This window comes from Myripristis murdjan, chromosome 13, assembly GCF_902150065.1.
Source record: "Myripristis murdjan chromosome 13, fMyrMur1.1, whole genome shotgun sequence".
NCBI classification, from domain to species: domain Eukaryota; kingdom Metazoa; phylum Chordata; class Actinopteri; order Holocentriformes; family Holocentridae; genus Myripristis; species Myripristis murdjan.
Window position 1 is genome coordinate 6,913,678 of NC_043992.1, and position 26,782 is coordinate 6,940,459.

General features: G+C 42.3%; 1 protein-coding gene across 2 annotated transcripts; it reads right to left on the reverse strand.

Moving 5' to 3' along the window:
- LOC115370365 (scavenger receptor cysteine-rich type 1 protein M130-like) lies at positions 1-26,128 on the reverse strand. 2 transcript variants are annotated; one of them, XM_030067356.1, is made up of 15 exons: positions 26,021-26,128; positions 25,147-25,183; positions 24,255-24,411; positions 23,833-23,865; positions 23,424-23,726; positions 19,941-20,246; positions 19,547-19,849; positions 15,753-16,058; positions 14,099-14,383; positions 12,462-12,767; positions 12,067-12,366; positions 9,948-10,295; positions 5,713-6,078; positions 3,365-3,447; positions 1-1,078 (listed from the first exon to the last, which is right to left on the reverse strand). In XM_030067356.1, the coding sequence occupies exons 3-15, from the start codon at positions 24,295-24,297 to the stop codon at positions 959-961; spliced, it is 3,102 nt and encodes a 1,033-aa protein (XP_029923216.1). In that variant the 5' UTR covers positions 24,298-24,411; positions 25,147-25,183; positions 26,021-26,128; the 3' UTR covers positions 1-958. The 2 variants fall into 2 exon arrangements, with proteins under 2 accessions (XP_029923216.1, XP_029923217.1); XM_030067357.1 differs by lacking the exons at positions 14,099-14,383; positions 15,753-16,058.
- Between the last annotated feature and the right edge of the window lie 654 nt (positions 26,129-26,782).

The following is a 26,782-nucleotide window of genomic DNA, read 5'->3' on the forward strand; positions in this document are numbered from 1 at the left end:
TTTATGTGTGTAGCACCATTATAAACAAAAGAATTCAATTTGCTTTGCAGACGCATAGAAGAATTAAGAAAAATGAAACAATGAGAAAACATGACAAGTTTAAAATCAATAAAAGCAGAAAACAATTAAAAACAATAAAAAAAACAATGCATAGTAAAATGAAAATGTGGAACTGATACAACATATAATAATGCAGATATATAATAAAGATATACTGTACCCTCTGCCCATATTTTGGAACAACCCAGTGATGAAGATACTAACAAACAAACAAGTGGAAAAATACCAAATACAGCACAGTTCAGTGCAATTCCTGAGCAGCAGCAGAGATGAAAACAGGTCTGAGGATATTTGCCACAAGAAATAAGAAGACAGGAAGAAAAATTAAAACAGATAATGACTGAGCTTCGAACCACCTTGTTATGACGTGGTAAAGAGTGATGAGTGCCAAGCAATTCTCAACAGTATATAACATTCAGGACAGCACTTTTATGCTATAACCCAAAATATAAGAGCATTTCACTTCCTGCCTGCTGTGATCCCACTGCCTAAAAATCAAACATAATATTCTTTGGTTAGTCTCAAACTCTGAGCAATATAAATATTATATAAAAGTTGTCACCCTGAAGCATTTTGGAGAAATTCATCCATAAATCCCCTGCATTGATCTAATTCATTCAATCAAACTGACCAACCTCTCCTTGTTATTAAAAAAGTTGCATGAATACTTGTTGAGAATAATTTTTTGCTCACTGTGGAAAAAAGGTAATGACTATATTTCTGTCTCATTCTTTTTGTTATTTGTTAATTAATAAAAGAAGACTTAGTTATTCTAGCTTCTCAGTGTTCATCTGATCAAAAGTGACCCTGTTGTCAAATTTCAAGTGAAGGCAAAAATGGACCACAGGTGATGGATGGTTGTATGAAAGCTGAATTAGAGAGGAGCTCCTTGGAGGTTTTACTCTGTTCTCAGGGCGGCCACCTCTTCACCCGGCTCTCCTTCAGCACCCGAGCCACCACGTTTATGATCCAGCTCAGTGCTTTCTTTTGCTTTAGCTTGCATCTGCCCCCCGGTGATCTGAAAAGACATGGCATAACAAGGAAAAAGCAAGTGAACACTGAGCACAAGGACATTTGCCTTAAGTTCTTTCTGTCAGAGGTCTGGAAACAAGGTAAAGTTAAGCTTGCTGTGGGTGCTTTCAGGATTAGGGATGGGTAGTGCCATATTATACTTCTGCTACTGACACACCAGAGGAATCCATGCCAGCGATTCTTCTTTGAGTCTGCGACTGGCTGCCACTCTAAAAGTATACAGTCCACGTTAAGCCCGTGTCTACGTTAAGCCTGTGTCCACCAGACCATCTCTTGTCAGAACCTGGAAGCAGCCAAATCTGAAATGTTCCTTATGAAAATCTAGTGAGATGTCTGTCCATTGCATTCAGGAGCAAGACTTCCACAATGCAACAGACATGCACACCTCATGATGCACCTCAAATACTGGATTCCAAACGCTGCTGAAAAGGAGGAAGAACAAGAAGATTATAGCTGCTGCGCAGCAATGGGTCGGGTCTGGGCAGTTTTAAGCAATTCTAAGCAACAAGCAGAAGAATATGAACTTAAACTGAACTGATTGACACACCTGGTAAGAAAGCGGCAGGACACAGGCCTGGAGGGGACAGATCATTGGCCAAGACACAACAAAGACATGCAACACGGGGGCGGGGCTAATGAGACAATGCAGGGCAGGTGTGAGGACAAACAAGCTGACAAGACTATGGAGGAACAATAGGGACAAAATGAACACAGCAGACTAAAATACAATAAACATTATATGGGCTGTGTCCCAATTTAAAGGCTGTACGCTACCTAGGTCGTATTTGTAGGCTGCTTACGTCACGGCGGCGCGACAAGTGCTGTCCCAATTCAATTTTACCACGCAGGGTCCTGCAAATGCAGCCCACAGATGCAGCCTATTTCTGACTAATTTGCAGGATACACCTCCACGATGCTTCGCGGCCAACATTACAGCCTACTTCCCAGGGTACCTTTCGGTCCGGTTGAATTTCTGGATCAGACACCATTGCTAGAATTATGAAGCCTGTTTTAGACCGTCTTAATGTTTATATCATGACGTTTTTATAAATTTTCATGCCTATAATTACCACCATAGATTCGGTTTAGCTGTTAACTGTATCCCAACAACGCCTGTAAATGCAAGTTTAGTTAGATGAGTTAGATAGGCATTTTGCATGATGTTTCCATAGCAACCATCAGCACATCAGATACGTTATAATGAAGCCATGTGTACAGTTACTTTAATTGGGATTGTCTGTTGCAATTTGTGAGGTGTAACAATTATCTTAATTTTCTGCGTCTTCACGAAGACAAAATTAAATAAAATACATAAAACTACAGAATCAATGTTGTCCATCTTGAGAGCGTTGAAGCTGCTTATCGTTTTGTTTCATGCACAGGTGTTCACCGACACACCTCCGAAACATACTTCGGCATTTTACGCTGCATCACTCGAATGCGCTTCGGGAAGCCTCGATAATAATGACGTAGGAATCCTCCGCAGGCTACACCGTCCCAATTCACTAAACTTTTAGATCCGGGATACCTGATATCGGCACCTACGTCGGACGCCTCCTACGTGGGTACCGTAGGCTGCGACCTAGAAGTCATCTAGCCCTTCGATTGAGACAGACCCATGGTCTTTAGGCACATGAGTGCACTTCATGGTTCTTGTGTTCAACACGAGCCCTGATCTCTGGCCCAATGCCAAAGTGTTTACACCTGCATTTTTTCTAATAGCCAGCAGGGGACAGCCTACCCTTGGGGGTGAAATGTGTTTGCACATGCCATGGCCAGGAAAGTGGCTTGATGCCTTTCCTTTCATCCTTCTCATTTACTCCTACGAGGCTGCCCACTGTGTAAACATAGTGTAACCTTTTCAAGTGTTGTAACCCTCTGGAATCGCTGAACCCATCAAGTATAAATTGCATTAGCACTTTAAGCAGGAACTTTAAGCATTATCTTGTCAATGAAATAGCCCAAGCACAGCATGGTAAATCAAAATTGCTAGACATGTTTACATTAAGGAAAAGTAAAAACTCCATTTGAAATGAAATTATCCTCAAAATCAAAAAGCAATTAGGCTCTGGCTCTTTCAAATGCTATTTTTGTCATAAACTTTAGTGACAGTAAGCTGCTTGTGGAACTAACAAACTGTTCACATTCTGGGTCAGATACTTTTGAAAGTCCTCCTGCACAACCATGAAAAGGTGCACGAGTACACAGCAAACAGAGACTGCAGATTGTACCTTTAACTCAACCCTGTGTTGAAAAAGTAATTGTACAATACCTTGAAGTAGAAATAGACAATGGTGAGAAACACCACAGTCAGTGGCACGACAACCAGACTGGTGATGAATGCTGTTTTAGAGACTGAAACACAAAGAGATCACATAATATAACATCATGAGTAAATCAGGTCATATTAAAGATAAAGTTTAGGTTTAAACATTAAACCCCTTAAAATCACAAAAATCATAATTCCTTTATAATTAAGCCTTTAGAAAATGTGGTGATGATGTAATGGTATTGGACACCTTAAGTAAATTGTTTGTACTTGTAATTTCAGTGCAATAAATTTCTTGAGCCACACTTTATGATAATTAACATTCGTAAATTATTTACAAGACATTAGTTAATGATGGGCAAATCATGAACAAAACATTAATACACCATTGTAGATGATTAGTTATACTACATTAACACACATACAACAAATATGTTGTATGTTATATAGAAATGATAGTATGAAATATTTAAATGAAATCATTAGTAAATGATCACTTAATGGTTTGATGATGTATTATGAGTGGCTTGTGAGCCATTTGGATTGATTATAAGAAATTATGAGACTATAAATTAAGGTGTTAACTGCAGTGGATTTTCAGTGATCTCAGAGTAATAGTCAGTGTTTATAATTTACTGGGAAAAAGGTCTGGAAAGCCAACAGAGTGTCCATGTTTGAACTAACAAAGTCCTCATATCTGCAATGATTTTTACTTTGACTTGACTTAAGCCCTTTGCTCCTCTGCATAGGCCACTGACAAATATCCTCCATTTCACTCTGTTCGTGGCTTTTCGCTCAAGCTCTCCCCAGTTGAGCCCACTCTCCGACATTTCTGCCTCTACACTTCTTCTCCAGCTGTTCCTGGGGCAATCTGCAATGATTTGGGGGGACATAAATTGGCCACAGCAGAAGAAGGGAGAGGCCTCATAGTGTTTTCTTTTAGTAATGGCAAAGTGACATAATACCATTAGAATCAGACCTCTAGGGGGTGCGTAACAAAGAAAAACGACATCATTGCATCATGGCCAAAGCTAATGGTGGAACAAAACCCATAAAAGCTCATAAGAAATGTGTTTGATGATAGAAAACCCTGAGCAATCACCACAGTAGGAGATGTTTAGGAAGATGGGCTGAACAAGAGGAGTAGAAGACAGAAATCTCCATGGGTAAAAAGGCAGCGCTTATGGACTCTGTTTTCAGTGTCTGTCTCTGTTCACAGTTTACTGTATTTTGTTACTTTTACAGTAAATATTTAACTTTGCAGCAGACTTTGCCTGACTTTGAGTTTTATTTTATTGTTTGAGCATTTTTAGTAAACTAAGCTGTGGAAGACCTGAAGATCAACTGGCCTTGCTGAAGCAAGAAATCCAATGTATTAGTTGGCGAGCCAGCCAGGAGGGGCAGGGGCCTTTATAAAATCTGCTGGTTTTGCTGTTTCTGGCTTGACAGAATCTAGAATAAAAATACTGTAGCAGAAGAGTCAGGTGTGAGTTTGTGCATGTTGTGACGGCTGGAGTGAGCTAACTGTTATATATAGCTATCTAGGGAAAAAATTAAGAAAAGCATTAAAAAAAGGGAAAAGAGAGCTAATAGAGTATTGTTGTTTTACAAGTCCAACTGCATGTGTTCCAGTTAAATTAGATTTGTGTGGTGGCAGCCATTAGGGGCCTCAAAGGGAACAACGGTTGTAGTAATGTAATGAATTTATTTGTGTAATGTAATGATTTGTTAATAATAAATGAGGCCAGTGTAATGTCTGATGTATGATGAATTGTTTACACTTTAGATGAGAGGCTGCAAAAGCACTTGTGGAGGCTTATAAATTATTCAGTGAATCATTTACACATCAAACACAAAAATATATCAACAAATATTAGGTTAATAATTAATGTCTTATAAATGACTAATTATCAGAAATAATGTGATATAATTACCATTTGGATGGGTGGCAGGTAACAAAACAAAAATCATCTTCCCCTTTCAGTAATGCCTTCAATGCAATGTTGATGTGCTTTAAGTGTTTATAGTTTTATTTTATTTTAAACAATGCCGATAGCAGTGTCTGTGACTTTATCATCCATTTGCTGGTGTTGGCCAGTGTTAGCTGGTATGCTGTGATCTCTCTGTTGACATCATCAAGTTGTGCCAGAGCAAAATATGATCCTGCTGTACAACGGCACTGATTGGCCCAGTTACTTTTCCAACTGAGAAACTACACTTGAACTGGGCATCATCAGACCCATATCAATCACTAGAGTTGTGGGTTTTTGTTTGTTTTTTGAAGTGAATGTGAATGTGAATATAAATGTGTAGTTCACGTGCTCTGGAACCAAGCAATGAATTCACTGTACCTGTTTGACTCACAGTCATTACATTCATCAGGATATCGGCGACAGTGAGAGAGAGTGTCTGACTCTCAGAAGAGAAGTTATGAGACACAACAAAAACGTGATAAACACAGCTGTAGTTCCCTTGGTGGGCGTGGTCTGCAGCAGGAAACAGGAAGTGTGCAGAGTGATTGACAGCTGGCAGGGTGTAGTTGTGTGTTGTGTTGGAGGAGGTGAAGGTGAGGATGAAGGAGCCTCCTGGGTACTGTGACTGGATGGAGCAGCTGATGGTGAAGTTGGAGCCCCTGAACACCCAAAGCTCTTGCTGCAGGGCCTCGGAGACCCCGTGCATGGAGGGAGACAGGGAGATGTTTGGCTGAACCAGCAGATCTGCAAACAGAGAGCAGGTGATGAAGACATATTACAGACATACACTACTCACAAAAAGTTAGGGATATTCGGCTTTCAGGTGAAATTTCAGGATGAACATAAAATGCATTATAACCTTTGCAGGTGAACTTCATGTGACCTTCTGTAAACTTTTGAATGCACATGTCCAATTGTTCAGTGTTTCAGTACTTTTTGCACAAGTTGCTGTTCTCTAACAAGGAGTTTAACGGCAAAATTCACATCAGGTGTTTGATGCTCCAGCTCATCGAGGTCGTATCATTAGGGAACGGCTGCTGGAGACTGGGGTACCTCAAATGGAGTGGCCTGCACTTTCTCCAGACCTGCATCCCATAGAAAACCTATGGGATCAGCTGAGTCGCCGTGTAGAGGCTCAGAGCTCTGTACCCCAGAACCTCAATGTCCTGAGGGCCGCCCTTCAAGAAGAGTGGGATGCCATGCCTCAGCAGACAATAAGTCGACTTGTGAACAGCATGAGACGTCGTTGTCAAGCTGTAATTGATGCTCAAGGGCACATGACAAGTTATTGACGCTGACATTTTTTGTTGTGGTATATCCACCACTGTTGTTGGCTTTTGTTTCAAGAAATTGTTTGAGATGAGGAAATCACCAGTGTATGCTTCTACTTAAATGCCCTACTTTCATGATATAATATCACTGTAGCGTGAACATTTTACATTTTACATAAATTTCACCCAAAAGCCAAATATCCCTAACTTTTTGTGAGTAGTGTATGTATTCAGACCCTTTGCAACAAAACTTGAAATTTAGCTCAAGTGCCTGTCGTTTCTCTTGATCAATGCTGAGACATTTCTACACCTTGATTAGAGTCCACCTGGGGTAAATTAAACTGACTGAACATGATTTGGAAAGGCCCACACCTCTCTATAGAAGGCCTCACAGCTATCAATGCATATCAGAGCAAAAACCAAGCCATGTGGTCAAAGGAACTGTCCGCAGAGCTCTGAGACAGGATTGTTGCAAGGCATAGATCTGGGGAAGGCTATAAAAAAAATCTGCTGCACTGAAGGTTCCTGAGAGCACCGTGGCCTCTAGAATTCTCAAATGGAAGAAGTTTGGCACAACCAGGACTATTACAAGAGCTGGTCCCCTGGCCAAACTGATCCATCATGGGAGAAGGGCCTTAGTAAGAAAGGTTACCAAGAAACCGATGGTCACTCTGACTGAGCTCCAGAGATCTTGTGTGGAGATGGGACAAAGCTTCAGAAGCACAACCATCACTGTGGCCCTCCACCGATCAGGGGCCTCATTTATAAACATTGCGTACGCACAAAACGGGGCCTGAAATTGGCGTACGCCACTTTCCACGCAAAGGTTGTGATTTATAAAAAAAAACTTGACGGAAAAATGTGCGGTCCTCCACGTAAACCTGAACCATCCGTAAGCCTACGCACATCTTGGAGACAAGGGGAATGTGGCAACGCAGATGGTGAATTGAATCCAAACTGCATCATGATTCGTCTCACACATTTATTTACACATATCAGACGTTAATTCTAAATCCACTTCATCACAAACATTCCAAACAGCAGTGTTATTTGTGCTGGCGCTACTGAGCCATAACTATTACATAAGGAACTTGCAATTTAAAAAAAATATTGTAACGAGTGTTGTATTGTAACGAGTGTAACTGATGAAATTATTATCATTAGTTGGAGACAAATTACACAAGTAACATTAAAGAATTGCAGCACAGTGTGTTCCCCTCTCACACTTCCGTCTTCAAATCATGCCAGGGTGGTGGATATCAGAGTGAAATGTAAATTGTGACAAGTTTTGAGGCAAGCAGTCTAATTGCTGTAAACATATAAATACCGTGGTGACACTTGTGCGTAATTGCTGGCGTCTTAATAATAATAATAATAATAATAATAATAATAATAATAATAAAAACTTATTGTAGAAATTCTAACCATTCAAGCCTGACGTACTGATGCACTTTTCCGCTATAACCTGCAGCCTGCCAGTAGTGACTGTCACCTGCAGGCTGCAGGTGACAGTGGCTACTGGCTCTTAACCCCCCTCTCCAAACCCCCAGAGCGCGTTTAAGAAGACAGCAATAAGGCTCAGTTTTTAACAAATTCTTTTAATGTGTTTGCTATCTCAGACATAACGTCAGACACACATTAGACATAAGTATTCTAATTTCTTTAAGTTCGTCAGCTATGGCACTCATCGCCCTAAGCGTCTTCCTCTGATTTTGCAGAACAGCGTCGGTCAGCACCCGGCCACTGGCAAACACACCGTGCGCTCGGGGCGCACTGGTGCTGGGGACAGTTGGATCCTCAGCGCCTATGGCCCCCTCGCCCGGACTCTCCTCACTGGGTCTTATTTTAGCCTCCACCTTCAAATCCGACCTTTTTTTTTTACAGCGGTAACAACGTGTTGCCACTCTCCACACTTCCTCTTATTTGTAACGCCACTACTGTGGCTGCCAAATAACCTACACATTCTCCTCTCCACCTCACCCACAAGCACCTCGATTTCCGTATCTGTAAAATTCCGTTTTTTCCGCCTTTCTCTCGCAGGTTGCCATGATTTACAGTAACACACCATTGGTCAGCTGGATCATTTACATATTCATCAACAGTCATGAGGTTCTTTGCATTGGTCATTTATGGTTGAATGTGGGCGTGTAGTGGGCGGAGGATGAGACGCAATCTTGTCTGCAAACTTTCAGGTGGTCTGTGATTTATAAAGGGAAATTGCTTGCAGGTGTGCGTACGCATGGTTTTATAAGTCTGGATTTTTTTGGGCGTACGCCATTTTTGGCTTTTGGGCGTACGTACACTTTTAGTATGGATCCTACGCAAAGTTTTATAAATGAGGCCCCTGGGCTTTATGGCAGAGTGGCTGGACAGAAGCCTCTCCTCAGTATAAAACACATGAAAGCCCGCTTGCAGTTTACAAAAAAGCACCTGAAAGACTCTCAGACTGTGAGAAACAAGGTTCTCTGGTCTGATGAAACCAAGACTGAACTGTATGGCCTCAATTCCATATGTCTGGAGGAAAGCAGGCAGCGCTCATCACCTGCCCAATACCATCCCAACAGTGAAGGATGGTGGTGGCAGCATCAGGATGTGGGGGTGTTTTTCAGCAGCAGGGAATGGGATAATGGTCAGGGTGGAGGGAAAGCTAAATGGAGTAAAGTTCAGAGATATCCTCAATGAAAAGCTGTTCCACAGCACTCAGGACCTCAGATTGGGCCAAAGGTTCACTTTCCAACATGACAATGACCCTAAGCACACAGCCAAGACAACACAGGAGTGGCTTAGGGACAACTCTGTGAATGTAGAGTGGCCCAGCTAGAGCCCTGACCTGAACTCTATCTAACATCTCTGGAGAGACCTGAAAATGGCTGTCCACCGACAGTCCCCATTCAACCTGACCGAGCCTGAGAGGATTTGCAAAGAAGAATGGCAGAAAATCCCCCAATCCAGGTGTGCAAAGCTTGTAGCGTTATACCCAAAAAGACTGGAGGTTGTAATTGCTGCCAAAGGTGCTTCAACTAAATACTAAGTAAAGGGTCTGAATACTTATGTCAATGTGATATTTCAGTTTTTTCTTTTTAATAAATTCACAAACATTTCTTTAATTCTGTTTTCACCTTGTCATCATGGGGTACTGATTGTAGATTGAAGGAAAAAATGAATTTAAACAATTGTAGCATAAGGCTGCAACATAACAAAAGTAAAAAAAAAAATGAAGGAGTCTGAATACTTTCTGAGTGTACTGTATCTTGTTGCACATTAATCACACAAATACAAGTCAGATTTCAGGAATGAAGTGAGTGTGTTTGATGATTTACAATCCCCTCTTCCTTGGCTTACCTGAGACAGTGAGGAGGAGAGGCTGGCTCTCAGAAGAGAAGTTATGAGACACAACAAAGACGTGATAAACACAGCTGTAGGTCCCTTGGTGGGCGTGGTCTGCAGCAGGAAACAGGAAGTGTGCAGAGTGATTGACAGCTGGCAGGGTTTCATCATATCTTGTGTTGGAGGAGGTGAAGGCGAGGAGGAAGGAGCCTCCTGGGTACTGTGGCTGGATGGAGCAGCTGATGGTAAAGTTGGAGCCTCTAAACACCTTACGCTCCTGCTGCTGGGCCTCAGTCCAGCTATCATCCTCATGGACTTTGTCCAGAGAGGAAGAAAGGGAGATGATTGGCTGAACCAGCAGATCTGTGAACGGAGAACAAGATGATAAAGACATTAACTGGCAGAAATCACACGCAGCATGAAGCGCAAACAATTGGCCAAATATGGATTTCCATGTCAAGTGCATTTTCTGTGTGGGGAAAATCCATGGGGCATCCATATCATCCTCCTCCTCCTCACATTCTGTCATTTAAGCTTGCAGTTGGACATTCTTATCTGTACATTTGTTAAATGGGCTGAATTCTACTGCTGCTTGCCAAGCCAAACCATTATTTTAACTGAAGGCTAACACGGCGGCGAATATACATGCAGCAGCTGGTGGCTCCCTCAATTTTTGCATTAAGAGGAGCGATTCTCTCGTTTCTATTGCTGAGAATCATGTTACTTGTGGGTGTATTACTTATGACAGTAATGCACTCATCAATATCAGAGGAGGAAGTGCGGTGATTGGATTGAGTGCAGCGGACCTTGAGACGATCTCTGCTCTCGGCATCTCAAGATCCGACAGTCAAAACATTCGGACAGAAGTATCTGCTGCCGTACCACCAGACTACAGAGCAGCTTCTTCCCTCAGGCTGTGAGACTACTAAATGCACCATCTGCACTCCTCCATGTTTAATAATTTTATTTTTTTATACAATCAATTAATCAATCAAGAGGGAACCACATTTTAATTTCATTATATAACCTGTTGTATAATGACCAATAAACTTCCTTGTATCCTTGAATCCTTGTACATAAATCATAGCTGGGTGACCAGTGACCCGTGTTGTTTTGCTATTAAATTACAGATTACATTGATTCTAATTTGATACTGGGGCATAAAAATATCTGGTTTACAAGCATATACATGTGTACAAAATAGTCAAAGTGTAAAGCAACATAAATTTACACTCATGGGTGATTTGTGCAGATGCCATTGATGTGCCATTGATTGACTGTGTGTGATGTCATTATTGTGCAATGGGTCATCACAGGTGTTTAACTTGTTTAATCTTAACTTGTTTAATCATGGCTAAGATTGGTCTTCAACAACTACAGGTTGCCTTTGGCAAAGGACAGACCCTGAGATGGATTACCATGCATGCACTCTTGTTTTCTGTTCTATTCAACATTACTCACCAGTAAACATTATTAACTTAAGTTTAATTAACTATCAATTTACCATTCATACATTATGGTTATTATAAAGGGTTACCTAAAGCCACCTTGCTTAATGATGGTTTTATTTTTCTGTTTTATTTTTGCTTTCAATGCCAATATCTTGTTTCTTAGACCAGAATCCCTGGTTGTTTTCCTCTTGAGTTTCAGCTCTCTAAAGATCAAACACCTCCTCTCAGGGTTTGACCGGAACAGAAGAGCCTTGGCCTTCCTCACCACAGGCCTCCTCATGATTCCAGTTAACAGGTATCTGTCTTTGCCACAAAGCAGAGTGTGCTGACAACAACAGCTTTCAGATATTTTCAGTTGTCTACCAGTTCAGTTTGATTATGTTTTATTACAGCAGGTTTCTGAAAGATTTTGAACCTTCTGGAATGTCTTTCCATGCCTTGAAATTTGACAACATTTAACTGTGAGAAGAATCCATCACACCCTGACACAAAGTCATCAACAACATGGCTGTCTGTTTCTCCGCTGGAAATATTTCCACTGGATTTTACTGGGAGCTGACCAGTACAACACAGTCTCTACTATAGCAGTGAGACTGCTCACTAAAGGACACATCAGTAGAAGATTGTGTGTGTGAGTGAGTGTGTGCATATTACTGAGTGAGTAATGTCATTGATGATATTACCTGAGCAGGTGATGTTCTTCAGGCGGACAGAAGATGACACAGGCCTCATGACTACACACTCCCTTATTGTAGATCCAGACTGAAGACAAGAGGATCTCATCTGCCACACATATCTTTCTGAGAGACCCCTTACACTTTGTGCTGAAACAGCAGAGCCACAGTCCAGCTCTCTGCACGCTGCAGCTGCTGACCTCAGTTTCCAGGTAGTGTCCTGGTCATCCACTGGTTTCCACTGTCCATGTTGTTTCATCTCCAGTGTACCAGCACAGCGGCTGGCTCCTCCGGCCAACCTAACAGGCTCTGAACAAAGACAAGACAGTAATTAGTAAAAGCATTAAAGTTCCTTTGATGTGTACATGAATGAAGTCAGATGGGAGCTGCAGCTCCTCTTCTACCTGAGCAGGTGAGTCCAACAGCTTTGCCAGGTGAGCAGGTGTTTCTAGCTGAGCCTGAGCTTCCACAGTCCAGGAGAGAGGACTCACTGCCTTCACACTGGAACTCTTTGGTCCACATTGGAGCCTCCACTTCTCCATAGAGCGCTCCCTGGAGGACTGAAGGAGGCCCACAGCCAAGCTCCCTACAGAGCACCTCTGCATCCTGCTGGTCAAAGTCAGCTTCACACACTGAGGACCACGACTGGTCAGACTTCACCTCCACTCTGCCTGAGCACAGACTATTCCCATTCACCAGCCTCACAGACTCTGGAGAGAGAGAGAGAAAGGGAGAGGGAGAGAGAGAGAGAGACAGACAGACAGATGTGTACTTCAAGCCTTCCTCTACCTTCTTCCTCCTGTTCGCATACACTGCCATCTTTTCTGTTCTAAAACTAAGTTCAGTTGAGGGCATTTGTTCTTCTGATGACAAGTGTATGTAAAACCACAAATAAAAACCTGTTTAATAAAATCTTCTCCACATTTGCTCAGTTTCCAATAACACAAACAGAGCAGTCTGATGATATGAGTGCACTCTGAGAAACTGTGAGACACTGTTTCTCTCTTTCCTCGACTGTAGCATGAATAACAGAGGTAAAACAGTTATTTGCCACAATGCCATGTGGGATTCTCCACTGCAAGTCTGCATGTTTCTTTGTCAAAGGACAAAACTACATTAACTACATACCACTTGAGTGATATTTTTATGTTTGCTCCTTAACAAAGTCAAGTGGCAGTACTGCAAAATTGAACTGAAGTATGGTGCTTGAGTACTGTGTTACTTTCTGCCTGTGTGTGTGTGACCTCACTCATGCTACATTTGTACTACACAGTGCGTGTCGATGGTGTGTGTTATGATGTGCACATACCAGCAGAACCAGAATAGTAAAATAACTAGTGGCTTAAGTTAACTATCAATTTCCCATTTATCAACAATGGTTATTTTTAAGTGTGGCCAAATGCCACTCTGCTTAAGGAATGATGGATGGTCAGCATGATATTGAAATCACAATATCAATTTTCATGGACAGCTGTTCCATACACTCTTTTATTTTTGTTTCATTTCTTTCTTCTTTTTTCCTAGATCTGAATCCGTGTTTGTTTTCCTCTTGAGTTTCAGCTCTCTGAAGCTCAAAGTGTCCTCTCAGGGTTTGACCGGGACAGAAGAGCCTTGGCCTTCCTCACCACAGGCCTCTTCATGATCCCATTTAGTTGTATCTGCTTTACACCAGTAACCTCACTGGCTGGTTTCACCGTGCTGCCACACCAGGTTCAATATAAAATGTTCAAATAGATTCAGTATAACTTAGAAGAAATAAAATCATAACTTCACTGCAAACATATAAATATTTACATTTATAGACAAACTCCTGCCTCTTATTTCAGATCACATCTGTCTTCGTCCTAAAACAAAGTTTGCGGACAACAACAGCGGTCAGATATTTCCAGTTGTCTACCTGTTTGCTTGTGTTTCATTAGTATTTTATTTACAGTAAGACTGCTTACTAAAAGGCATCAGGAGAGTGAGTGAGTGAGAGAGAGAGAGAGAGAGAGAGAGAGAGAGAGAGAGAGAGAGAGAGAGAGAGAGAGAGAGAGATTACCTGAGCAGGTGATGTCCAACCTGCGAGGAGAAGACCACGTCTCTACACATTCCTTCAGTGTAGATCCAGACTCAAAGCAAGAAATTCTGATGTTAAGTACATCCCTTGTTGAGGAATCATCTCTCCATTCTGCTGAGACAACAGAGCCACAGTCCAGCTTTCTGCACACAACAGCTGCTAACCTCAAGTTCAACCAGGCATACACTGGGTGCCAGCCTTCATTATCTTGCAGCTCCAGTTTACCAGCACAGTGGCTGGCTCCTCCCACCAACCTGACATCAGGCTCTTAACAGAGACAAGACAATAATTAGTGAATGCACATACTTAATACATAATGCACTTTTTTTTTTTTTTTTTTACAAATTGGTAAGGCAGATATTTTTCTATTTCTTGTTTCTTTTCTATTTCTCATGATTTAATTCTTCTCTTGAGAATTGAGAGCAACTGTTACTGACCCAATATCCTCTCAGGGATCCAAGTACACTATATTGCCAAAAGTATTCACTCAGCTATCCAAATCATTGAATTCAGGTGTTCCAATCACTTCCATGGCCACAGGTGTATAAAATCAAGCACCTAGGCATGCAGACTACTTCTACAAACATTTGTGAAAGAATGGGTCGCTCTCAGGAGCTCAGGGAATTCCAGCATGGTGCCATGATAGGATGCCACCTGTTAGTGATACTATAACAAAGTGGAAGCGATCGGGAACGACAGCAACTCAACCACAAAGTGGTAGGCCACATAAAATCACAGAGCGGGGTCAGCGGATGCTGAGGCGCATAGTGCGCAGAGGTGGCCAACTTTCTGCAGAGTCAACAGCTACATACCTCCAAACTTCATGTGATCTTCAGATTAGCTCAAGAACAGTGTGTAGAGAGATTCATGGAATGGGTTTCCATGGCCGAGCAGCTGCATCCAAGCCTTACATCACCAAGCGTAATGCAAAGCGTTGGATGCAATGGTGTAAAGCACGCCGCCACTGGACTCTAGAGCAGTGGAGACCTGTTCTCTGGAGTGACCAATCACACTTCTCCGTCTGGCAATCTGATGGACAAATCTGGGTTTGCCGGTTGCCAGGAGAACGGTACTTGTCTGACTGCATTGTGCCAAGTGTAAAGTTTGGTGGAGGGGGGATTATGGTGTGGGGTTGTTTTTCGGGAGCTGGGCTCGGCCCCTTAGATCCAGTGAAAGGAACGCTTAATACTTCAGCATACCAAGACATTTTGGACAATTTCATGCTCCCAACTTTGTGGGAACAGTTTGGAGATGGCCCTTCCTGTTCCAACATGACTGCGCACCAGTGCACAAAGCACGGTCCATAAAGACATGGATGAGTGAGTTTGGTGTGGAAGAACTTGACTGGCCTGCAGTCCTGACCTCACAAATGCACTTCTGGAAGAATGGTCCAAAATTCCCATAAACAGACTCCTAAACCTTGTGGACAGCCTTCCTAGAGGAGTTGAAGCTCTGCTAAGGGTGGGCCGACATCATATTAAATCCTATGGTTTAAGAATGGGATGCCACTCACATTCATATGCGTGTGAAGGCAGACGAGTGAATACCTTTGGCAATTTCTGATTCTGAAAAGCATTAAAGTTCCTTTGATGTGAACATGAATGAAGTCAGATGGGAGCTGCAGCTCCTCTTCTACCTGAGCAGGTGAGTCCAACAGCTTTGCCAGGTGAGCAAGTGTTTCTAGCTGAGCCTGAGCTTCCACAGTCCAGGAGAGAGGACTCACTGCCTTCACACAGGAACTCTTTGGTCCACATTGGAGCCTCTGCTTCTCCATAGAGCGCCCCCTGGAGGACTGAAGGAGGCCCACAGCCAAGCTCCCTACAGAGCACCTCTGCATCCTGCTGGTCAAAGTCAGCTTCACACACTGAGGACCACGACTGGTCAGACTTCACCTCCACTCTGCCTGAGCACAGACTATTTCCATTCACCAGCCTCACAGACTCTGGAGAGAGAGAGAGAGAGCGAGAGAGAGAGAGAGAGAGAGAGAGAGAGGGATGTGATGTGTACTTAAAGCCTTCCTACCTTCTTCCTCCTCTTCATATACACTGCCATCTTTTCTGTCCTAAAACTAAGTTCAGTTGAGGGCATTTGTTCTTCTGATGACAAGTGTATGTAGAACCACAATAAAAACCTGTTTAATAAAATCTCCACATCTGCTCAGTTCTCAGTAACAAACAAAGCAGTCTGACGAGTGCACTCTGAGAAACAGTGAATAATGGAGATAAAACAATTCATTGCTACAATGCCATGTGGGATTCTCCATTGTAAGTCTGCATGTGGTGCAAAGTTTGTTAGTGGTACAACGTGTTCATGCAATTCACAGTTATAGTTACGGAACACTAGTAAAGTGGAGTGATATGTAGAGGTAATTCTGAGCATAAAAAAATCAACACTGCAGAGGGTATTAAAGAGGAGAGAGAGAGCTCATAGTGAGGGACAGGAGTCAGCATTAGTCTAGAAACATTAGGGCTTAAGCAATGCTTTGTAGCAGGAACATAAGCAATTAGGCGATGCTTTCTCACTGTGATGACATCAAAGCTCACACGGGTCAAGTAACATTCTGTAAGGGAACAAACCTCCACCTGCACTGACCACAACTGCCATGCCTAAAGGCATATCAAGGTCTGACCTAGTTTGAATGTATCCAGTCAGCCATCCTCATGCAGAAAACAAGACCACTAATCATCGGCCAGAGTCCAAGATCTGCAAACCTAAGGTACATCTGGCCCAATTAAAAACTTACCAGAAAGCCTTACACTGGCACTGCTACTCTTGTGATCATGTATGATCTCTTTGTTATGAACAGAATCAGTGACACGGTGGTTGGGAGGGTGTGCACAAACAAAGAACGTCAGTTGTCTACCTTTTGTGATCGACTCACTGTTTATTTCCATTTGAGATCTCGAATGAAAATAAACCTGCCTACTTTAGACTCTGCCTCGTTTCAGTCTTAATTTTGAAGCCTCCAAGACTTATTTTATTGGTGTTTTTGGTACCAAGTCTAAGAAGTTTTTTAAAGTCAATCTGGCCTGATCTGGACAGAAGTTTTTCCACATCAGATACATCATAGCAAAATAACAGAGTGCTGTTATACTGTATGAGCACCAATGGAACTCCTCTTGTCCAATCAGATTGTGCCACCAGAACTAACTGCAAAGTCGGTGTAATATCGTTGTTTCATTTTAAAGCTGCAATTTTATTTATTTTCATCCATCTGCCCATTGGGAAGTGTATCAAGGCCTGTGTGTGTCACAGGGCTGCTGTGTAAGTTGTCACACTAGAATCTATTGTTGAGAGTGTATTTGATAGCATAGGGCATTTAGTGACCTTATTAATGATGTTACACACGTGCTGAGAGCATTTGTGTTATTTTTCTAATAGAAAATACAGTAGTGTAGATTAAAGTATTCATATAATTTGCATTTTATTTATTCTTTTTGCAGTGCTATTGTACATATTCCTTTGTGTTGTGACTTCCTAGGAAGGTGCTGAGAGACAAACAGAGAAATGTTTGGTTTCTTTACAACTACAGTTCCTCTATAAACAGTGGATCAACAGTATAAATTGATCAGACACAGACACAGGGCTGCCCCTCCCTACGCGCAGGACACGCAGCTGCTTAAGGCCTCACAATCCATGGGGGGCCTCATTTTGCCCACGGGCATGGCGCGTGCGTCACCCGCGGTATGAGCGCGATGCCCGTGAGGCTAGAGCAACAAGTCAGCCCAGGCCAGGAGGAGAGAAAAAAAGAGACCTGTAAGCCGCAATGGTTGACAGCAATCTGCATCTGACCAATCAGTGGTCAGATGCACTGACACTGCTGCAGGTGAGGAGAGAGATGGCTTCTAAGAGTGCATTTACACTGCCAATGTAATGTGACCCAATTCCGATTTTTTGCTCTTATGTGGCTCAGATCGGATATGCTCGCTGACAGTGTAATCAGGAAAAAGACGCATGCATTCGGATATTTTGAGATCGGATACAGGCCTCATTCATATGTGGAAATAAATCAGATATGTATCGGATATGTGCCAATGCGACCGCCGTGTAAACAGGCTGATCGGATTTTCTTACACGTTGCGTCTCTAACGTCATCAAATCTACGACCAATTAGCTTATTTTGTCGCATAAACAGTGAACACGCGGTAAACGACAGACTGAACATGGAGGCTAACCTGCAGAGAAAGATGAGAGATGAGGAGGAAAATTCAGCAAGTGGTCAGTTGAAGAGGTCAGATGTCTTCTCAGTCTTTGGGGAGAGGAAAAAATTCAGGAGAAAATAAAAGGGACCTACAGAAATAAAGCCGTGTTCCAAGGCATGCGCGATGTTTCAGATGTTGTAGGCAAGTGTAATCGCGTGAATCAGATATGGGTCACTTGATAAAATACGTGTAACCGCACAGTAAAAAAAATCGGATTCAGGCAGCAAATCCGATCTGGGCATCAAGACTTGCAATGTAAATGCAGCCTAAGAGGCATTTTGAATCTGGAGCAACTAAGAGGAAAAAAAAACAAAACAGAACAAGAGGAAGCTCCTGCTTCACTTGAAGGTGGGTATGTTGTTGAAATAAATGTAAAACTTTGTGGCGCCGCATAAACACCTTAGCTGCTCCTCATAATGAGATAGAAGAGAGACTACTGTAAGTCTCTGTCTAAAATGTGGCCTGGAGATGACATCTTCCAGCAGCCCTCTTACCATTTCTTGAATGTCTTGTTAATGCATTTGTCTGCATATGCATTCACCTCTGTGAAAAAGGAGTGGTAAATTGACCAGTTGGTGGTCGTATATTAGCTTAAGTTTATAGCCTATCAATCTATGAATCAATAAAGAAGATCAATTTAAGCCTATTTGAATTGAATTTATTTATTTCGTAACACACATGCTTGTTTAGTTCACTGACCTGCTTTCAGATATTTGTCAGGTTGAGGTTACCTTTTTTTTTTTTTTTTTTTTTTTTTTTTTTTAGGAAAACATCTTTTGTTAAAATTATTTTTTTAATTGATGACTATTTGTGACTCAGACTTATTTATTCATTTATTCGAGTTTGAAGTTATTTTTTTAGTTGACTCATACAGTACTGCTTATTCCACTTACAGTACTTTGTTCTTACTAATAAAACTCCAAATAAAATGCCACTTAGGGCCCCAATTTGGCCAGGGGCAGCCCTACACAGTCATTACAAGTCTGTCCTGGCCTTCTTCACAATACAATGATTCAAACCCTCTACACATGTGAGATCTGACAACATTCAGCTGCAGGAAGAGTTCATCACACCCTGATTGTCTGTTTCTCCACTGGAAATATTTCCATTGGTTTTTACTGGGAGCTGACCAGTACAACACAGTCTCTACTAGAGCAGTTATAGTGTGTGTGTGTGTGTGTGTGTGTGTGTGTGTGTGTGTGTGTGTGTGCGTAACTGGTGATTTTACCTGAGCAGGTGATATCCAGCTTGTAAAGAGAAGATAAAAACAATGTTTCTACACACTCCCTCAGTGTAGTTCCAGACTGAAGACAGGAAGGCCTGATCTTCCATACAAGGCTATGTGAGGGGTCATTTTTCCTTGCTGTTGTGAGAGCGGAGCCACAGCCCAGCTCTCTGCACACTGCGGCTGCTGCCTTCAGGTTCCAGTCCTTATCCCAGTCATCCAATCGTCTCCACTCTCCATGTTGTTTCAGCTCCAGTATACCAGCACAACGGCTGGCTCCTCCCACCACCCTGACAACATCAGGCTCTGATCAGAGACAAGACAGTAATTAGTAAAAGCAAGTTCCTTTGATGTGAACATGAATGAAGTCAGATGGGAGCTGCAGCTCCTCTTCTACCTGAGCAGGTGAGTCCAACAGCTTTGCCAGGTGAGCAGGTGTTTCTAGCTGAGCCTGAGCTTCCACAGTCCAGGAGAGAGGACTCATTGCCTTCACACTGGAACTCTTTGGTCCACATTGGAGCCTCCCCTTCTCCATAGAGCGCTCCCTGGAGGAGTGAAGGAGGCCCACAGCCAAGCTCCCTACAGACCACCTCTGCATCCTGCTGGTCAAAGTCAGCTTCACACACTGAGGACCACGACTGGTCAGACTTCACCTCCACTCTGCCTGAGCACAGACTATTCCCATTCACCAGCCTCACAGACTCTGGAGAGAGAGAAAGAGAGAGGAGAGAGGAGAGGAGAGAGAGAGAGAGAGAGAGAGAGAGAGAGAGAGAGAGAGAGAGAGAGAGAGAGACTACTCTGTCCATAATTTGTGAACAACAATAGAAATTTAATATACTGTAGACAAAGATCAACAATCACTGGTCAAAGTTGAATTAAATTCATTACTTAGAGGTCCAATTTCCTAATTCATAGAGTCAGACAACATTTATTCAGTGCGATGATGGGGTACTTTTACATGATCCAGTTTCAGTCAATTTGCAATTCCAAAAATTTGATGGGAAATTATATAGTTCTGGAGCACGGCCTACCCAAACCAGCTGACAGCCTTTTTTGATGGCTTAAAATAACCTAACCTAGCAACAGAGAATGCACAGTTTTGTGGGAGGTTTGGGTCTACCTGATCTCAAACTGTACTTTTTGGCATTAATGATCTGACCTTTGCCAAACTGGTTGGTGAAAGACAGACATCCCAATTGGCTGGAAATGGAGAAGAATATGGTACTTCCATATACAGTGGAGGAAATAATTATTTGATCCCTTGCCGATTTTGTAAGTTTGCCTATTTACAAAGAAATGAATACTATTATAATTTTACTGGTAGGTTTATTCCAACAGTGAGAGATAGAATATCAAAAAGAAAATCCAGAAAATCACATTATATAAAAGATATAAACTGATTTGCATTTCACTGAGTGAAATAAGTATTTGATCCCCTAGCAACCATTAAGAATTCTGGCTCCCACAGACCTATTAGATACTCAACTAATAATAGATACTAATCTCAACTTGTTACCTGCATAAAAGACACCTGTCTCAACTTGTCACCTGTATATAAGACAGCTGTTCACAGAATCAATCAATCAGACTCCAACCTCTCCATCATGGCAAGACCAAAGAGCTGTCTAAGGATGTCAGGGACAAGATTATAGACCTGCACAAGGCCGGAAAGTGCTACAAGACCATAAGCAAGAAGCTGGGTGAGAAGGAGACAACTGCTGGTGCAATTATTCGAAAATGGAAGAAACACAAAATGACCATCAGTTGACCTCGGTCTGGGGCTCCACGCAAGATCTCACCTTGTGGGGTATCAATAATCATGAGAAAGGTGAGAAATCAGCCTACAACTGCACGGGAGGAGCTTCTTAATGATCTCAAGGCAGCTGGGACCATGGTCACCAAGAAAATCATTGGTAACACACTATGCTGTAATGGATTAAAATCCTGCAGTGCCTGCAAGGTCCCCCTGCTCAAGAAGGCACATGTACAGGCCCGTCTGAAGTTTGCCAATGAACACCTGAATGATTCAGAGAATGCTTGGGAGAAGGTGCTGTGGTCAGATGAGACCACAATTGAGCTCTTTAGCATCAACTCAACTCGCCGTGTTTGGAGGAAGAGAAATGCTGATTATGACCCCAAGAACACCATCCCCACCATCAAGCATGGAGATGGAAACATTATGCTTTGGGGGTGTTTCTCTGCCAAGGGGACAGGACGACTTCACCGCATCGACAGGAGGATGGACAGGGCCATGTACCGCAAAATCCTGAGTGACAACCTCCTTCCCTCCGCCAGGACACTGAAAATGGGTGTGGATGGGTCTTCCAGCACGACAATGACCCAAAACATACGGCTAAGGCAACAAAGGAGTGGCTCAAGAAGAAGCACATTAAGGTCATGGAGTGGCCTCGCCAGTCTCCAGACCTTAATCCCATAGAAAATCTGTGGAGGGAGCTGAAGCTTCAAGTTGCCACATGACAGCCTCGAAACCTTAAGGATTTGGAGATGATCTGCAAAGAGGAGTGGACCAAAATTCTTCCTGATGTGTGTGTATACCTGGTGATCAACTATAAAAAATGTCTGACCTCTTCACTTGCCAACAAGGGTTTTGCCACCAAGTACTACATCATGTTTTGCTAGGGGATCAAATACTTATTTCACTCAATGAAATGCAAATCAGTTTATGTCTTTTATATTAAGTGATTTTTTGGATTTTCTTTTTGGTATTCTATCTCTCACTGTTAGAATAAACCTACCGTTAAAATGATAGAGTGTTCATTTCTTTGTCAGTAGGCAAACTTACAAAATCGGCAAGGGATCAAATAATTATTTCCTCCACTGTACACTGGAAAATAGATAATTTCTTGCACTCTCTCCCAAGTTTTACACTCCTTGGTTTGGAGTAATTCTCTAGTTCTGGCAACAAACTGAGAGACTGGGAAACACTATGGCATACCTAGAAACCAATTTTTAGAAATATTTTTCTCGAGCCTGCTGGGAAACCCCTCATTTTTCAACGATGTTCCGAATATGAAATCAATACTTTTTCAGATATCATTGATAGAAAGGATCTGAGACCCTTCTTAGAATTTAAGAATATATGTAACTTACCTGGTTCATCCTTTTTTTAGTTTACATTTTCAAAATGCAATGAAAACATGTGGTGTCCCCTGGGGTCGAACACCTCCTACCCACCCACTCTTTACAGTAATGAGGGAACAAACGGGGTGAGGCTTTTGTGTCTATGGTTTATAAAGTTATTCAAGAAGCTGTGCACACTTCAGTGGGGATAATCACCGCTTGAAATACCTTAAAGATTACCATTGTCATATAAACTGGAAAAGAGCCTGGAATAATATCTCGATATCCTCACAGAATCATAACCACCAACTGATTAGTTTTAAACTTACACATAGTTTCTATTTCATTTCATTTCATTTTTATTCAGTATCATGGAAACAATAGTTCATAATCAATCACAAGTTTGTTACATTTTTTTCGTTCTATGATTGAAAAGGGGCAAGAAGAAGAAAGTCTTATATTACCAGCCCCTTTCTCAAAAAAATAAAGCAATAAAATAAATGGATGGTCTGTCCATCAGTATTTAAACCCACAGAATTGCTGCCAGCCTCAAATCACCTCTAACCCTATTTATACATAATGTAATACAAAGTCTGTTGGAACATATATCCATATGATGTGGGAAGGCCCAAAAGGTAATAGTTTTTGGTCTGAGGCAGCCACCTCTCTTTCTAATATGATGGAAATTCATATACCCTGCATCCCGAATGTTGTACTGTTAAATGATGATTCATTATTTAAGCTGACTACTGCTGGCATGTTTCATAGTGTGAATGTATGATGTCACTGATGTGATTACCTGAGCAGGTGATCTCCAGGCTGTGAGGAGAAGAGACAGAACTCGTCTCCACACAATCATCCACTGTATATCCAGACTGAAGACAAGAAGATCTGATCCTCCACACAGATCTTTTAGAGGACTCCTCTTTCCTTCCTGTTGAAACAACAGAGCCACAGCCTAGCTCTCTGCACACTGCAGCTGCTGCCTTCAGGTTCCAGTCAGTGAACCTGTCATCCACTGGTTTCCAGTCTCCATATTGTCTCACCTCCAGTCTCCCAGCACAGCGGCTGGCTCCTCCCACCAACCTGACGTCATCAGGCTCTGAACAGAGACAATAATTAGAACAAAAAGTAGTGGTTTTCTCATTTGGAAAAAAATGTTATTTCTTCTTTGTAATTCTCTCTGTCTGTTTCTTCTCCATGTTTACCTGCTGAAATGTGTTTTTCTTCAGCCTGGAGTCCTGAGGAGAACAAGCAGCAAATAAAAGTGCTATAAACACTCTCAAAAAACATTTTATTTTCCAGCACTTCAGAGGTTTGAGAATTAAACCATCTCAATAAAAATGCACACATAGTTTCACTGAACTAATTTGAAAAAAAGAGACTGGGTGAACATGTTAACACAAAACACAAAGTGAACATGCTACTTAATAAAACATTGACACAGTGGTGAACAGGTGATCAAACTGCACTGGATCACTGCATGTATTCCTACCTGTGACCAACAGTATGGGGCTACTCTGTCTCTCTCTCTCTGTGTGTGTGTGTGTGTGTGTGTGTGTGTGTGTGTGTGTGTGTGTGTGTGTGTGTCTCTAGGGCTGTTGGTGTTGGTATGAGATGAGAGTGGTACCTGAGCTGCAGAGCAGCAGCAGCAGCATCAACATGTGATCCATATCCAGTCTGTTTGTCGTCTGAACTCGGTGTCTCTCTGTCTTCTTTATGTTGGACACTCAGCTCTCCTCTGCTGCTCAGACCTGCTGCTTCCTGTCCATCTAGTTCCTCATCAGCTGGAGAGTCACACTAACATGTTATTGTTATACCAACTGTTTATTATACAATTATATTGGTAATAATGACAAATAACATTTTACCTCACTGCCTCTGTTTGTTACAGGCAAAAGGCAGCTCTACAAGAGAAGAACAATTCCTGTCACACTATCAATACTACAACTACTACAATTACTACAGTACTACTGCTACTGCTACTAGGACAACTACTACTAATTGAGGAATATAATCTTCTGGATTACTTCTCATTTTGTGTGAAGCTACAGCTCTGCTCTCCAGGCTGCTGCCTCCTCACCTGCTCCCCTCAAAGGTTTGAATCATCAGCTCAGTGCTCTCCTCTCTCCCTGCTTTCTGCCCCCTGGTGGCCTGAAGAGACATGGCAGCAACCATCTCTCACTGGATCCAACTTGTACTGAGGCTGAAGAGCTACAATCTAAGTCCTCCATTAAAACCCTCAGTTAAATAAAGATGTGTGCAGGACCTTCAAGCAGAACTAGAAGGCTGAGATAAAAACCACAGTCACCGTCAGGACAACCAGCCTGATGATTAGAGCTGCTGGAGAGGCTGAAACACTTTCACAATCAGCACATCATCAGCTGTCAGGAGCTGGGAATAAGTCTTCAGCCCAGTGTCACAGTGCCATGGTTGGTGGTTGATAGCCTAATTAATCTCTTTGCCTGTTATAAAGTCACACCTGTTTTTCTGGCACACACAGAACCACAAACCAAACTTACATCAAATGTCGTGTTGGGACTTGACAAAGAAACGTTCCTGTGAGGTGAGACCAAGACAGAGACAGAGACAAACAGAGACAGAGAGGGGGCGGTGACTTCTAGGAAACTATGGCCGTTAACCACATTATGGATGAGATAAACATATTTGATATTTGATTTCAGCCATGCAACTGGAATCAGATGAGACACAATTTGTGCAACACAGTATCATAAAAAGGACAATAACTCTGAAAATCAGATTAGGTTTTCTTGAACAGGAATAAACTGAAGCTTGGCTCCTCTTTGAAAAAATTCAGTGTCAGCAGCAAGAAGATGATGTTTTGGCCCACAATAAATAAAGCTCCCCATTAATGCACACACTAATCATGGACACACTAACTGCCTCTCTTGTGCATGCACCACACCTGTCCTTATCATGCACACTCCTTCAATAACTGATCAAAATATGATCCACTATCTTCCATGCAGGTGCACATCATCTTCTTTTCTGTGGTTTAATGTGCCCTCTACCAAAGTCAGACAGAAAATTCTGCAGTTTCTTTAAACTGCCAGGTGTTACAAAGTGAGATTAACTGGATGCTTCATATGCAGTTACTGGATGTGGGATATATTGCCCAATAACCAGAGTGCAATATCAATATTGGCACATTTTCCTGCTTTTCCCTCCATGCGCCTCATAAACTGTCAGGTGTTACAATGTGAGATTAACTGGACACTTACAAGTTATCAGAAGTGTGTAAAACTGCCCAACAACCAGATTAGAAATTAAACTGAGTGCAGTGCAAATGTTGCCACATTTCCCTGCATGAGTTGCCTTTGAACAGTCTACAGTACCCCTGGTCAGTCTGTGGGAAAAAAACAAGGCCAAACTTACCTCCCTGCGTTCCAGGCGAAAAGTTGATATGCAGAGTTTGGAACTGAACCCAGTTTGTCTGAGTTGAAGGGGAGGTCTTTGCCCACCCTCCAACCTCCACACCTCTACAAATCCTCTAATCCCGTCCACACCCTTTATAAGGGTCCAGCGTATTGTTTCCCTTTCTATTTTCATGTCTCCTCTTGTCTCCTCCGTGGGAAACAACATAGACCTGCTGGGCGTGTTTAGCCTGTCTACTGTGGCTGTACGAATGTGTGTACTTGCACTTGCTATGATGACCAGAACAAGTTTTTAACCAACATAGTGGGGTATTCTGGGCAAATGAGAACATTTTGGCCAGTCCTCACAACTACAGAGGCAAATTCTGGCTCATTGTTTAAGGTTAGGGTAAAGGATAAGGGTCTGTTGGTTATGGTTAAGATTACGGAAAGGCTGTAGAAAGCCATGACTGCTCACTTTCCCTGCAATAAAATACCTTTTAATTCCAGGCCTGTCTCCTCACATCACACTCTCCATTTGGCTGAGACAACTGACTTACTGAGCTGTGCCAAAAATGATTCAAAACTGGTCTGGTCTAGATTGGCAAAGAATGTCATCATATCAGATCCTCCCTGAACTGGTGCAGATCAGTGGGCTACAGCAAGGCATCTTTTCCACAACCATGAGCCAGACTGGTGTTTTCAGTTGTAGTGGAAACGCTGCCTCTTGCAGTCTGTCCGGGCTATGCAGCATGCATGGTGATAATACAGAACAGCGACTGTT